Here is a 15,516-nt window from a genome sequence, read left to right on the forward strand (position 1 = left end):
AAACTGGGCAGCGGGCTCACATATGACAGTGCGTTTGGCGCTGAAAAAAAAGAAACCTGCATGAGTTACACATTGGAAAGATATGGAATTTGAAGAGCTATGTATGTGATCCGGTTCAGCTCGTGGTTGAAACGAGTATAAATCACTCAAGAAGCCCGAGCGAAAATACTTCGGCAGAAGAAATTTCAATTGGAACAAATGAATCAAGGTTTCCAAGAATTTTGCCCAAAGGTAATAAAATAATTTTCAGAATATATTTTTTTGCAACAGAATACGCTCAATAAAAAGTCAGTTCATATAATATATCATTTAAGGGAAATTATTTGAGTTTAAATGCAGTTTAATTTGTCAATTTGTAATCACACGTTAACATGATTTTACTCCATTTTGTGGGATTTTTATAGGTATGCATGCTTTTACATGCAGAGAACACCTTAAACCTGTTTGAGCAATGCTGAGTTCATCACACTCAAAATGATTATAGTTATTGCAGCCCATAAACCCTTTGCCATGCAGGATTAGACACCGTCACTCTCTTTCTCCTCACAGGACGACACACTTTATAGCATTTGCACTCTCAGACTCTGGAAGTGGTGTTAATCTTCAAAAGTCCCCAGACATTCACACACACACACACACACGCACACACACACACACACACACACACACACAACTCACAACAGATCACAGCACAGTCGTCTGCGGCGTCTCAGTGATTTTGAGCATCATCCCTGGTCGCCACTGTAGCTCCAAGCTGTGATCTTCACATGTACGACACCTCAGTCCAACAAGACGCACACACACACACACACACACACACACACACACACACACACACGGACTGAAGGGACGTCTCTGCTGCGCCTCCCCTGCTGTCACATTCTCACTTCCTGATTCACACGGACAGAACCAATCCTGTGGGACACAGACGCACTTCTCCCTTTCACTCCTTCTGCCTTTCCTCCCCCTTTCCTTGAGCCACTGCTCCCTCTCGCGGGGATGGGAAGAGGTGGGGCCCGGTGGCAGGGGCGGCGATGGGGGGGTTGGGGAGGTGCATGTCAGACAGATGGCGGAAGTTGATACGTCGACACGACACGCGGTCTGTCTCGGATTCGTACCTGCAGGAGCTGTGATGTGATGAAGAGGAAGGGAGAGAAGCGGAGGTGGAAAAGAATGAGGCCTCAGTATGTTTGCAACCCACAGCAGACTGGAGGAGAGTTTATTTCAGCCAGTGTCTATAGGCTATAGAATGCTATGAATCAAATTCTGATGCCACACAAATCAAAGTTTTTGATTGATGAGAGATCAGCCTGAAGCCTGAGTAGACATTGGACAATTGCAGGTCATGGAAACGCAGCTTATAATGTTTACCCAAGTTTTTTTTTTAGATTTTTTTTATTGACGTTCATTAAAATTTATCACTCAACTGCTATGCATTTGTATACTCTCCACTACCCTGAGTAACATATCTGCAATGGAATCGGCTTCCCTTTCTGGAGTGCAGTCTGGTTCTACTTGCCGTCAGCAACCGTTTCAGGTCACTAAGAGGTTGCTGCTCCATCTACCTGTGTTTTTGCACATCACATGCCACACTGCACCAAGCACACACTCGCAAAGAACCGCCGGCTGAGAAGCTGTGCAGGAAGCAGGGATTTGTTTATATGGACTGAGTGAACTGGCAAAGGTTGTCACTGGGAGGAAGAGGAAGAGGAAGAGGAAGCGGAAGAGGAGCTCAGTGATGCCTTCTTGTGAAAGGGTGAAATTAATAGTTAAATAATGGATCATGGAAATGTATTATTCAAGGAATCCATTGATGCTTTCATGTTGGGGAGCTGGTCTTACATTCCTGTGTTCATTCATGAAAAAAAGAGATGCATGAAGAAGACAGCAGGTCAGGGAGATCAGGAAAGAGCAGGAAGTTGCTGCCATGTCAGCTTTTAGCTCGACTTCCTCCCTCTCAGACAGTAAACAAGAATACCCAAGAACCCAAGAACTCAAGGCTGCAGAGATCTGGGAGACAATAAAAAATATTTAAAAGATAATGTCGTACGTTTGTCTATTGATAAAATTGATATCTATCTATTAGGTAAACATCCAATGGCTGTATTTTGCCTTTCCCATACTCAATAATAACAATAATAATAACAACAAAAACAATCATCATCATCATCATCATCATTACCCATCAGCACATACTCGTAACTCAAAAAATTTATAAAAATAAACACTTAAAAAGAAAAGCAATGGGAAAAATGACAAGTGCATTTGCGCATATCATAAAAGAAGGTTTTGGAAGTTTTACTAATGTATGCGCAAAGTCAGTGAGTCAAAGTAAAAACCCTTCTGGGCAGCTGGATAGAAACTCCCCTCCCTTCACCACACACACACACACACACACACACACACACACACATACACACACACACACACATGCACACACACACATACACACAGTGTCCCTTTTGGGTGCGCTATAATAATGCAAGATCGTTTTGAGCTGACAGGTGACAGAACGGTCTAAATCAACAAAGGTCTGTCTCTCTTTTGCTGTGCATGTGCGCGCACGCACGCACACACACACACACACACACACACACACACACACACACACACACACACAACCTCCTGCTGTTCTATGGACAGTTCCAGACATGCCGTGGCTGGACATGCCCAAAAGGCAGAGACTGTTTGCTGTCACCTATCAGCTGGTGGCAACCAGCGGGATACTGTGTGTGTGTGTCTGTGTGTGTGTGTGTGTGTGTGTGTATGTAATATTCACTGAAATAATAATATTATTTTATAATCTCATTTCTAACAATAAAGGACACAGATTCAGTTTGTTCTTTCTAAAACCTGATGAGATGCAGCTTCATCACCTATGACGAGCACTAAAGTGACCTTGTGAATCTCATGTTGGGGTTGCTAATATGTCAGAGGGTGTGCCAGGGAAGAGGAAAGGAGATATGAGCAGGCAGCCTTCCACCCGGGACTGCTGGCACAGCCGTCAGGGGTGGGCTGGAGACAGCATGGCACACGTTGACCCTCGGACCCCCTCTCCTCCTCTCTCTTACCCCACGTGGCCCCGCGGGCTGCACAGGGAATCTGTCCAACCCAGTGAGGGGTGTACAGCCCTCTGACGACTCCCCACCTGAGTGACCTTTACCACGCTTGACCCTTCTGCAGGAGACAATCACCTTATGGCAAATAGCCCAACGGGAGATGTCTACAACAGGAGTGTCAAACTCAAATACACAGTGGGGCCAAAATTTAAAACTTGGACAAAGTTGCAGACCATCATTGATATTTATTGAAGAAAAAAAAATCTTCCTTCAGATAGAACAGTGGCTTTGCAGACCAAATATACACTGCAGGCCAGAGTTTGACACCTATGGTCAACAACATGCAGCCAGGAATGGAGAGGTTTACATGATGCAGACGGGTAGAGGAAGGGCAGTAAATCTGGCTGTTATGTGCAAAAATGCATCTGATGTGATCGGAAACAACATTTTTTTTTTAAGTTAATGTCAAACATTTTCACTGGTCAACAGGAAAATACACCTGTTTGTGTTCATGATCATAGGAAAGCAATGATTTCACTCATGTCTGATTTCTATTTTATTTTTATTCTAAGCACTAGAAACACAATGGCACGCGTTATACAGAATTAATACTTTAACATCACAAAATACTACTTACAGTTTATTATATCTTTTATATGTTTAAAAGAAACATGTATGTTGGAGAAAATATAACCAACGTTTGAAAAAAAAAAAAAAAAAAAAAAAAAAGAATCGAGAAGCGCGTTGGCAGATGGTAATAAAACAAAACACCAACCCTGTCGGCTGCGATGACGTCATTGCTCCGCGACGGCACAGCAACGTGAGACGTTCGTGTGGTGTTTGTGCTGAGGCAACAAAGTGAGTATGGCTCGTAAAGATATTAACGCTAAATGAAGAAGAAGAAAAAAACAACAACATAGCACTTTGTGGTTAAACAAAATGTTTCTGTTAGCAGCTGATGCGGGAATTAAAATGATGAATAGGACTCGCCGTCGGTGGAAACACCTGTGACTAGCGTTAGCATCGCAAAGGTAAACAAGTATAACCATCCGATATGTTTGTATGTTTGTTTTTTCCTGACAGTATAATCAATTTGGACGAGGGATTCGGCAAACGCCTCCGTGCACTGCAGACTGCGGCTCAGGATGAATCCTGTCATCAGACGAAGACTTCCTCCGTCACTGAGGACTCTTCTGACAGACATCGGTCCAAAGGAGGAATGGACCGACACGGTGCCCGACGCGACGACCAGAGATGGGATTCTGCTGCCACCTAGGGAGGGTTCTGCGAGACCAGAGGAGTGTCTGGTGCCGGCTGAGGTGGGGGACAAGGACGAGGGGGTCGGTCAGAACAGGAGCGCAGTCTGCATGCTGTGTAAATCCAAGCCTTCCTGTTACACCTGCCCTCAGTGTAACGTGCAGTACTGTAGCTTGGCGTGCTACCGCTGCCCAGAACACAGTGTGTGCTCTGAGAAGTTTTACAAAGAGGCTGTGTTAGAGGATCTGAAGAGCATGGGCACAACGGAAAATGAGGCAAAGCAAAAAATGCAGGAGGTTCTACTTAGACTTCGACAACAGGCAGAGAGCACTGACGGGGGGATGGAAAGCTTGCTAAAAGACGCTGGTGTTGTCTCCAATGAAACGGAAGGGAGCGACGTGGACGCGGCGGAGAAGGTGCAGATTATGGAGCTTCTGTCGAGATTAGCAGAGCTCCAACAGTCGGGCGAAGGGAGCGCAACAGAGATAGAGGCTATTCTGAGAAAGCTTGAAGAATTGGGAGGCGAACCAGAACTTGAAGATGTGGATGAGGACGGTCAGGGTGTGGAAGAGGACCTAGAATTGGCTGATCGCCTCTCAGGGTTGGACATTGATAAACTTTCAGAAGAAGAGCTCTGGGGCATTCTCAGCAGCAAGGAGAAAGAGACATTCATGGGTCTGGTGAAGAGGGGAGACCTGGCAGAGCTGGTTCCTCTGTGGACACCGTGGTGGGAGGAGCACGCAGAGGGAGGGAAAGCACTGGTTGAAGTACTTGAGGAAAGATTAAGCAGAGCGGATGAAGGGACATCATCGGCTACCAATGTGAAAAAAGAGCAAAAAAATAAGAGCAAGGGAGGTTCTGCAGCCTCCAGCGTCCCACGGGTCTCGGCCAAAATCCCAAAGCTGAGTTCCTTGTGTGCAAATCCGTCTCCCCTCGTTTGCTTTGGTCTGGTCAATGCCCTGTATGCCTACGCCTTCACTCTGCGTCTGATCAACAACGATGCAGATTCACTGATGATGGAATTCTGCGACATGATGATCTTTCTGTCTGAGGCGCTGAACTCCGGCAGGGTGTTCAACTCCATTCAGGATGCGTTGGACAGTGGCAGAGCACTCATTGTGAATGGGGGCTACTTGGATAAAGAGGACCCACTTGCCCCAGACAGAGCCCTGGAGGCAGTGGCTCATATCACGGCTGGCAGAGATGAGAAGGACTCCACAGGCTACTGCTTGGCTGCCTTAAGCCAGCTCCGCTCTGTGCTCTCCGAGGCTCGGAGGGCCCTGTCCAAAGACGGAGAGGAAGGCGAGAGGAGGCAGAAGTACTTCTTGGCAAATAAAAAATGTGAATTCTTTCAAGCCTGGACACTGGAAAATGAACACAGAGTCCGTGTGCTTGCCCTTGAGCTGTGGAAGGAGCACAGCAGAAGGGAGAGCGAGAGAAGCAGCATGGACAAAGACAAGGGTGTCGTGAAGGAGAACTTGAAGAAAAGGAAGAGCAAAAGAAACGTCAAGATTATTGAAGAAGTCAGCTGATGATTATGGTTTTGTATGTTTGTAAAAAAAAAAAAAAAAATCACGGTAAATTAAAGAAATGTTGATTCATTATATTTCTGTGCTTGTTGTGTTTACTAAGATTAAGAGGTTATGAGAATATTTTGCATAAAATGTAAACTTTTTTGCAGTTACACATTTCTTCAATCATGTTTAAGTATATATTAAATACTGACAGTTGTATTTTTGTTTTGTTTTTTAAATATATGTGGATAAATAAATACACAAATAAATATAGTATTCTATACACAGGATTTTTTTTGCGTCATACTTTAATGTGTAAAACAAAAGTAAAAAAAAAAAAACAATGTCACCAAAAAGAAAAAAGAAAAAAGAAACAACTTTTTTTAAAATTCAACTGGATATTGAATTAGGTAGAAGAGCCCAACCAGACATCCAGAAGCTCTCGCTCGGCGCTCTCGCGTTATTTCCTTCGGGCGGACAGTCACGTGGTGCGGATGCCCTTGCGCACACAGCGTCAGGAAACATGGCTGCGCTCTTGAGATCTGCGCGCTTGCTAAAGTTTTCGCCTTCGGGCTTGCTTCAGATCGCCGGGACCAAGAGAACCGGCCCGGCACCCGGCCGGCTGTACAGCGGAGCTCTGGGCGGCTGCAGAACAGGAGTCTGTTCCAGACAGAGAAGCCCCGCTGCGGAACATGCATCCAGGTAACGCCGCGCACCGTTAGCCGGTGTCGGTGCGAGCCACGCGTGGGGCTGCTGGCTGAGATGTCATTGAGATTCATTCAATGACAGCCTGAGACGCAGCAGTGCTCGTAATAATGTGAACATATTGAACAGATATTTTTTATTTTGTGTTTGTTTGAACGGACCACGTGACGTAATATGCTGTGGGCTGTCCTGCTCACTGCCTGTATTTTTTTCCTTTTACATAAGGTGACGTTCAGAGGTTGTGTAAGCATCACGCACTAAGAAAACCAAATCCAGTTTTACTACACTGCCTTGACTAAATGTGTCGCAATACTAGTTAATACCGACAAACCGAGAAATTCAGTGGACGAACATCCCCTGTAACAGCTAGTGAACATGCTAGCCAAATGCGCCAGGCCGCATTGATGGTTCTCCCAGTGCCAAGTGTCTGTTCCTTCACATTAAAGCTAATTAAATCTGGAGCTATTTCATCATATGAACTATGTCATGTTCGTAAGCGTTGTATATTTGAGGACCTTATGTTATTCATATTAAAAGATAATAATTTTTTCAAGCCAAGGTCATATGTGATGTCAAAAGAATGAGCAACCTTTGATAATCAAATGACATCTTTTGCCGTTCAAACATGGAGGAGGTACAGAGGAGACGTCACGGCCGCTGACGTGTAAATGCCCAAAAAGTGTTTCCATGACACTTTTGCGATATATGTCTGAAAAACTACCTCATGAGAGCGTCAAAACCCTTTAGCCATATTTGAGAGGTTTTTCCAAGTTGTGCTGTTTCCATCACCAGTTTTCCATTGCCATATTTAGGTTTTGCGCAACTCTAGAGGTCATGGAATCGCAGCTGCTGTCATGACTCTTCTGTCTCTGACTTGGTTCTTTCATCCTCCACAGGCAGGTGTGGCCGTACGCCGTGGGCTGCGTGCGAACGTACGCCGTGGCAAACGAGGAGAAGACCGAAATCAGCGTTGCGGTTCGCTCCAAGCAGGCGCAGGAGTTTGACTGGGCTCTGTCCAAGCTGGACAGCTCCGTGAGGAGAACCGGCCGCATCACCAAGACCCTGCTGCTTCGCATCTTCCACGATATCTGCAGGACGGGTGAGCGCTCACGGCTGTAGCTCCAGAATAGGGAGAGACGAGTGGAAGCAAGCCTCAACTGGTTCTGTTTTCTTGCTTTTTGTTAACAGGATATCCCAGCGGCAACCAGGCGCTGCTGCTGCTCCGCAGCTGCGGGTCCCTTCTGCCTGAGGTTCCCCCGCCGGAACGCACCGACCTCGCACATCGCATCTGGGAGAAGCTGCAAGAACTGGGTAAGAGTCCGTCCGGCAACTCAACACGGTGCTTCTGATTCTGTTCCTCTTCCTGAAAGGGTGAGTTGGTGATGCAGGTCAAATGTTTGTGTGTAAACTATTCCCCCTCAGGTGCGCAGTATGATGTCAGTCACTACAACGCCTTGCTCAAGGTTTATCTGCAGAACGACTTCAAGTTCTCCCCGACCGACTACCTGGCCAAGATGGAAGCAGCGAATGTGCAGCCCAACAGAGTGAGTCCTACAGTCTGTAAGATTCCACAGGTCTGCTCCTGCGGCATCAATTTGCAATGATGCCACAGTTGCTTCAAAATAAAAAATTTGCCTGCAAAATTTTCTCATTTTGTTCCCTTTTTTTTTTGAATTTACAGGTGACCTACCAAAGACTCATAGCAGCCTACTGCCAGAATGGAGACATTGAGGGAGCTGGGTGAGCAACCTCTCTGCTCTGCTCTGATCCTACTCAGATATTCTGATGTTTATCTTCTTCTTCTTGACCTTTTTTTTTTAGTACCATACTTGGTTTCATGAAAAGCAAAGATTTACCCATCACCGAGGCAGTTTTCAACTCTCTGCTGACCGGCCATGCTCGTGCAGGGTGAGCCACAGATACTTTGTCGTATCAGCGTCAATACGATTTTATTCTCAAAATTGTCAAGACGCTCACGGCTGCCTGTCGCTGGTGCAGGGACATTGAGAGCGCCCAGAACATCCTGTCAGTGATGAAGGGGGCTGGGATCGAACCGGGCCCAGACACATACGTCTCACTGCTTATTGCCTTCGCTGAAAGAGGAGACCTGGATGGTTTGAAAAAGGTGTGTGTGTGTGTGTGTTTCATCACTTATTAGTTCTGGATTTGACATATTTCAATATATAACAGTAGCATTGCTCTGTTATAAATACAGTAGGACATAGTACCTGGCCTAAATTTCCTAAACTGCCTCCTCCTCCTCCTCTTCTTCATCATGATATTTATTTTATTTTCAAACCTGTAAAACTTCCCTTTTCTGAATTTTTATCCAAGACCTTCACATTTCCTCTGGTCCTTGTTAGACTCTGGAGGCGACTGAAAGTGCAGACTGCAGCTTGATGGACCGGGACATCATGCAGGTAGTCTTTGCTCTGGCCAAGGCAGGACACCACCAGCACGTCCCTGAGATCAGCGAGCGTCTGAGGCACGAGAGAGGCTACGTTCCAGGTACTTGTGCGCACAGCTTAGTGATTCACACCTTTGGCTTTGTTTTTGTTTTTTTCAGGGAAACTAGTTTTGTTTTTGTTTTTAAGTAAACACTCCATTCTGTCCTGCACTTGTATTTATTATGTCTACAGGCAACATTCTTGAAAAACACTGCAATTTCAAACAAAAGACATAAGACGTGTTTTTTTTGCAGATGCCATGAACTTGTGTCTGAGCCTCACCACGCACGGCCTGGAGGACACAGCCTTCTACATCCTCAAGACCTTCCCCACCCTTCAGTCCGACAGCGCCGGCAACGACACGCTCAGCCTCGGCAACTTCTTCCTCAGACACTGCGTTACCATGGAGACGGTAAGCCTAGCCAGCGGTGCTGCGATGCTGCTTTCCTGAAGAGCAGTCAGAGATGCTGCTGGTGGTCCTCATTGGTTGGCAGCTTTTAAACCTATGCCTGATGTTACTGAAATATGTGTGTGTTTTTGTGCAGCCACTGGAGAAGTTGGGCCTTTATTGCAAAGAACTCCAGGAGTTGAACCTCCACACTGCCCCTCTCAGCTTCGCTCTGTCCTGTGCCCTGGAAGCCAAGAAGACCGGTACTGCAAATTCTTTCGCATCATTTCCAGCTTTGTTCCATTTCTACGCTCACAACGTGTGATTGGTCTTGTTTTAAAAAAATGGTCATTTAACTGGGTCTTTGCTTTGCAGCCATGTCCTTTCAGCTGATGAAGGAATTTAAGGAGCAGAATTTGCCCGTCAGACCTCACTACTTTTGGCCCCTTCTGACACAGCACCTGAAAGACAAGAACACAGCTGGCAAGTGCACACACACACACACACACACACACACACACACACACACACAGCCAGCTTGACTGTCAGATGAAATCAGATTGGCCCACTATGGATGTGTTGGCCAGAAGCTTTGTCAAATCACCTGCAAGGTTTTCATATGAACTTGTGACGTTCCAGCTTTGAAGTCCAGCTGAAGACGGTAAAAAACAAAACATGGATAGATTCCCAAACTGGGAAACTACACTGTTGCAGCACTAAAAAACAGTACAAAAAAATAAACTATACAGTAGTTGCAAAAACTCTCAAATCAATCTATGTGCAACAAACAACCAAAGCAGATGTGAGTGAAATTGTGCAGAGGCAACGATAAGCAGTTTTCTAAACCATTAGTGCATTATTTGCTACTGAGTCCAGGGAAAATTGCCCAGAATGCAGAATCAGTCACACACAGGGAAGCCTAAATTAATTAGTTGATTTTTTTTTAAATTTATTTTAAATTTTTATTTTTTTTGCACCAGACTTGATGGTAGAACAGCAAGCGTGTTATTTTTATGTGGGGGGAGCACAGAGGGGTTATGACTTCCTCTGTCCGCTGTACCAGAAAGAGCTTTTAAAGGAGTGTTTCCCTCAAATATTAATGCCCTCATATATTGGCCCATGTGGGACAGATTTCAGCGAGCTGGGCCAGTCAAGGGCAAAGAGGTCTGATCCCTGCATGAGAGAGCCGGGAGCAGGAGGAGATGCCACACACACACACACACACACACACACACACACACACACACACACACACACTCAGGTCTCTGTGGAGAACTCTTGGAAGGAAAGAGCCAAGTTTGGATCCCGACTTCCTGCCTCATTTTCACCTCCAAGACTCTTTGACTTTGAGAAAGTTCTAATCAGGCATGAATGTCGTAGCCTCTCTCTCTCTCTCTCTCTCTCTCTCTCTCTCTCTCTCTCTCTCTCTCTCTCTCTCTCTCTCTCTGTCCTCTTTTGTAACAATTCATTTTTTCTTTGTCCTGTGACTGAGCAAATGTTACAGGCTAAAGTAAGTCTGCGAGAACTGAATCAGCAGACCAAAGCAAAGATATGTCGCTGCTCAGAACGTGTTGCTCACTGACCCTAACGTTTTTTTGTGAACACAACTTTTATTTTGAAGAGGAAATACAGGGTGTGCCAAAAAAATTGAAATCATTTTAAAAGCAATTATTTTGAAAACTACTAAGTCCGGCTCAATGAAATGGAACCGTTGAGGTGTTGAACATCGGAATTCTATTATGGGATCAATTTCATCAGTGTTCAATGTGGGCACCGCCTGTGAGCCGGCACACTGGGTCAACTGGGTGTGCCGTGTCACAACTGGGTGACCAAGACTGGAATGACTTCTCTTTGGGAGTGAACGGCTCAACCTGAAAACAAAACAGAAATCAAACATTCGATATAAAATCTTGATCTGTTTCTATACATTCTGTGAAAATTTGAGGTCATTTCAACAAGAATTGCCAAACTCCTCCTCCTCCCCCTCCCCCTTCATTCTCCTCCTCCTCCTTCCTCCACCTCCACCCCTCGAAATGCCTTGAAATCCAGAAGTGGCAGATTCCCCTCCGCTGACATGTCAACGGGGCAGAAATCGTCTCGGTGACAGAGAGCCGGCGTCCTGTTTGAATTTGCGCCTCATTACCGATGTAGCCTGTCGGATGTGTTCAGCAGCCGCTCGGCCGTTAAGTGCCGTATTTGTGCTGAGCTGCGGCTCTCTTTGGGCTTTTTTAGAGGGATTAATAAATGATGCACGTCCCCCTCCTCCCCCTCTCGCTACCTCCCTGTCGGCTCATTGACGGTATATGAGCTGGCAGCAGCGGAGAGAGGAGAGGGAGAGGCCGGTCAGAGTGGCGCTTGACTCCGCCCACACACACACACACCTCAGACAGATCCTCCGCTCACTGTGAGCTATGAGGTGGAGGTGGAGGTGGAGGTGGTGGAGGACCAGACATGAGTTTAATTATGCACAAGGACACGCGCACATACTGTGCACTTGACATGCTTTGTTAACTCAGTTCGTCAGTTGGTCGGTGGGTCGGTCGGTGGGTCTGGAACGCCGGCCGAGGGCATCAGGCGGCGCCGGAAAGAGAAAGAAAGTTGAGTTTTTGTTTGAAGACTCTCCTGTTGTGTCGGCTTTAACGCTCATGAAAGATGCAGCCTCACTTTGCCTCCTCTCTGTCTCACACACACTGGCTGCAGGAGTGTTTGGACATATATATATATTTATATATGTGTGTGTGCGTGTGTGTGTGTCCACATTAGTCGGTAGTAGTTGTTGGCGGTGGGAGGGGCGGCGCAGGTGATGTGACTGATGCGGAGTGACTTGATTTCATGTAAATGCGAGCGCTCTGAGGGAATTCACTTTGGATTACGCGCCCCACTGTGCACGGGCCATGAAATATTAAGCGCCGTGTCACTTTTTGTCCACAGGTGTCACTAGCGGGCAGAGCGGCCGGAGCGGTAGAGGTGCAGAGAGAGAGAGGGGTGGGGGGTGGAGGTGGGGTTATCCCTCTTTTTGCCTTTTGATGAGGTTCGGCTGTGGCGGCTTTAGCGGAAGCATATGCTGGCCGGCACTTCCTCACCTGCCGCCAGCCAGTCGCCGCCTGTCAGCGGCAGGCGTGACGCCGCTCGCCGTTATGGCTTGTGACGTGGGAGGGCACGACACGGAGACAATAGGAGGAGGGCAGAGTCTCCCCGTCTGCTTTCTTCTCCCTCGCCGCCTGGCTTCAACCACACTAACAGTCGTCTCGTTCTTCTTTTAATGGCCAAACTTTCATTTCGTTTTTTTTTTTTTTTCCTGCGGCAGCGGCCGTATGTTTTCAGACTCTTAACTTATCGTCCTGCCTCCCCAGGACTGAGACCAGTCAGTCAGGTGTTGGAAATAAAAAACACACACCTCAAAATATTGTTGTTTTTTGGAGATATTTTTATTTTCATTGATTAATTCACAGTGTGAGGCTACTTCTCTTGTGTCCAGCATGAAAATTAAGTAAATAAGTTCATTTTCCAATGTTTAACTTCCGGGAGGGCCTTGACCAGCCTTCATGTATTCACTCTGAAGGTTGTTTTTTTTTTTTTTTTTTTTTTTGCCTGCATGCATGCAGTTAAATATGGAACTAAGATCCAAGCGTCGCCTTCTTCAATGAAAGGCAGGACTGAGTTTCACCTCTTTGTTCCCAGTTTGGAGAAGCGTCCCTGCGTACGCAGGCCCTGCTCGTTTCCTGACGACATAAAAAAACAAAACAAACGGCCCCGCCTGTTTTTCCCTCCTTTTCTTTTTTTTTCCCTTTCTTTCTCTCCTCCACTGGCTCAGGGAGATGAGATGGAGGGACAGATGGCGACGGAGGGCAAAGAGAAGGAGAAGTGACAGGTACCCGTGTCCGAGGACGGGAGGGGACGACAGCCACCGGTTCCCTCCACTCCTCTCTCTCTCTCTCTCTCTCTCTCTCTCACTCACTCCTTCTCCTTGCTCGTCCTCGCTGGTCGCCACTGACAGTTAACCCGGAGACATGAAACGTGATGATGATATCTTGTGACCACTGCCGTGCTGAACTCTCTTACTTTGATACTCCTTCGCCACCGGACGGTGCGGCCTCCCGTGTTTGAGTCGGCTCCTCTCGGCGCTCCTCACGCCTGATCCCTTCGTACACCGATGAGACGGGAAGGCGGGGGAAAGAAATAGAAAGCGGTCGGCTCGCGTGCTGGGGCTTGAAAGTAATGCGGCGGCGTCTCGTCACTTTGTCGTTTACTCCTTTATTTCTGTAGGACGGCGAAAGGGGTTTCGGTTTTTGACAGGCTGTGTGAGTTTCAGGGCCTTGTGGTTGACATTGTATTGTTAGTGTGTGTTAGAGCTCAGTTGTGTTGATTATTTTATTGTTCCCTCTGATCATTTCAGACGTAGAAATCAGGAGAATATCGGAATTTGAAGTTGTAACCGGTTAGTTTTATTGCCATTCTCGCTTGATTCATTGACAAAAACCAAACCGAGGTCATTTTATACACAAACCGCTGTTTGTTTGAATGTAGCCCTGCTTTTCAGGCTTCTCCGCAGGCCTGGTGTGGACAATTTTTTTTCTCGGGGCCGCTAGAAGGAAAAACCATCAGAGGTCTTGAAGGATTAAAAGCTCCTGGTCGCAGACTTGACTTGCATGACAGAAAAAAAAAACACAAACAAGATTGTTGGAAAAGTGCTGATGATCATGAAAGCTCGGAGGCGGAAGCGGAAAAAGCACGCGGCAGAGAGAGAGCGAGAGAGAGAGAGAGAGCTCTCCATTCACTTGTTTTCCGTCCGTCTGCCTCTCTGTGAAATTGATTATGGATTATTCAGGAGGAAAAGCGGCTGCTCCTTCTCTCCTTTCATAAAAAAAAGAGAGGCCGGTGAAAGCGATTAGGGGGGTAAGAATGGACGGGCGGGACGGCCGAGCGGGCCGATTGTCCATTGAGAAGAACGAGGACGATCGCTTGTTGTCCTCCTCTCTTGAAAGCCAGGCGGGTGGATAGTGAGAGGGGGCCGCATGAATGAGCGATGTGGATGGGAGATGCGGGCGAGTGGGAAGGATGGATGGATGGATGGATGGATGGATGGTGGACTGAGTGGTGCAGGTAGCCTTACCTGGCAGAACGGCTGGTTTTAATGGCGTATAAAAGCCTTGAGGCTCATCTTTAATTCAGGCTGGGAGGGAGAGAGAGAGCGGCAGGTGAACACACGCCGCCCCAGAGGACGCGCAACACACCCAGGGGGTGTGTGTGTGTGTGTGTGTGTGTGTGTGTGTGTGTGTGTGTGTGTGTGTGTGTGTGTGTGTGTGTGTGTGTGTGTGTGTGTGTGTGTGTGTTGGGGGCGACTCAAGGAGCACTTTGGCTGCCGTCAGCTGACGTCTGCACAGCAGCGAGGAGAGGAGGGGGCACTGTGTTCTGGAGTAGCTCATGTATTGGATTTAAATGCACCCAAAGCTGCATAGCAACACCGACCCGGAGCCACCTCCACTCTGAGCACACACACACACACACACACACACACACATGTAACACGTGTCTGAAGTGAATTGGTTGCTGTAATACAGGCTAAGTAGCTTGTACCGTGATTGCCGTGAATCGTTAGCGCTAACCTGCTAGCGAACATGTTAGCACTACGTTCAACCAACAACACTCACCAGTTCCACGGATAAAATTGTGCACAACAACAAAGAAAGAAGCCACATTTTAACATTGTTTGGAGACAAACCTGTATTATTGTTAATATCATTATTATTATTGTTGTTATTATTATTATTATTATTATTATTATTGTTATTGTTATTGTTATTAGTATTATTATCATTATTATTAGGGAGCATTAAGCACTTGTTAAATGTCTACGTAAGGCACATAGAAACAGAGAGGCAGGATATATATATACTGTAGACTGATATTGAGGATAGTTGATTTTTACCTGGATTACACGCACACACACACACGCTAACTAAGAAACACACACACACACGCTAACTAAGAAACACACACACACACTAACTACACACACTCTCCTCTCTTGCGGGCACATCACAGAGTGCGTGAGCGGCTGTTCCATATGCATGCGGCTGTTCCGCCCTCCCTCCCTGGGGCGGGACCTCCGGGGCCTGCTGGAGAGCAGGGTAACCGTGGCGAGA

General features: G+C 46.7%; 2 protein-coding genes across 3 annotated transcripts in view; both read left to right on the forward strand.

Moving 5' to 3' along the window:
• The first annotated feature begins 3,823 nt into the window (after positions 1-3,823).
• On the forward strand, positions 3,824-5,922 carry znhit2 (zinc finger, HIT-type containing 2). 2 transcript variants are annotated; one of them, XM_076046149.1, is made up of 2 exons: positions 3,824-3,917; positions 4,143-5,922. In XM_076046149.1, the coding sequence occupies exon 2, from the start codon at positions 4,205-4,207 to the stop codon at positions 5,846-5,848; it is 1,644 nt and encodes a 547-aa protein (XP_075902264.1). In that variant the 5' UTR covers positions 3,824-3,917; positions 4,143-4,204; the 3' UTR covers positions 5,849-5,922. The 2 variants fall into 2 exon arrangements, with proteins under 2 accessions (XP_075902264.1, XP_075902265.1); XM_076046150.1 differs by having other exon boundaries at positions 3,830-3,917; positions 4,192-5,922.
• Positions 5,923-6,325: 403 nt separating this feature from the next.
• The window catches only part of lrpprc (leucine-rich pentatricopeptide repeat containing), a 51,059-nt gene continuing 41,868 nt past the window's right edge, over positions 6,326-15,516 (forward strand). Inside the window, exons 1-11 of the mRNA XM_076046290.1 lie at positions 6,326-6,532; positions 7,432-7,634; positions 7,724-7,846; positions 7,958-8,079; positions 8,217-8,275; positions 8,357-8,443; positions 8,534-8,660; positions 8,899-9,043; positions 9,237-9,394; positions 9,528-9,633; positions 9,746-9,853. Of these exons, the coding sequence (XP_075902405.1) occupies positions 6,354-6,532; positions 7,432-7,634; positions 7,724-7,846; positions 7,958-8,079; positions 8,217-8,275; positions 8,357-8,443; positions 8,534-8,660; positions 8,899-9,043; positions 9,237-9,394; positions 9,528-9,633; positions 9,746-9,853 (1,417 nt within the window). The 5' untranslated portion in view covers positions 6,326-6,353. The remainder of the gene's footprint in view (positions 6,533-7,431; positions 7,635-7,723; positions 7,847-7,957; positions 8,080-8,216; positions 8,276-8,356; positions 8,444-8,533; positions 8,661-8,898; positions 9,044-9,236; positions 9,395-9,527; positions 9,634-9,745; positions 9,854-15,516) is intronic.

Source organism: Nelusetta ayraudi, unplaced genomic scaffold, assembly GCF_046127955.1.
Source record: "Nelusetta ayraudi isolate G7.1 ecotype Tasmania unplaced genomic scaffold, CSIRO-AGI_Nayr_v1 ptg000089l, whole genome shotgun sequence".
In the NCBI taxonomy this organism is placed as follows: Eukaryota; Metazoa; Chordata; class Actinopteri; order Tetraodontiformes; family Monacanthidae; genus Nelusetta; species Nelusetta ayraudi.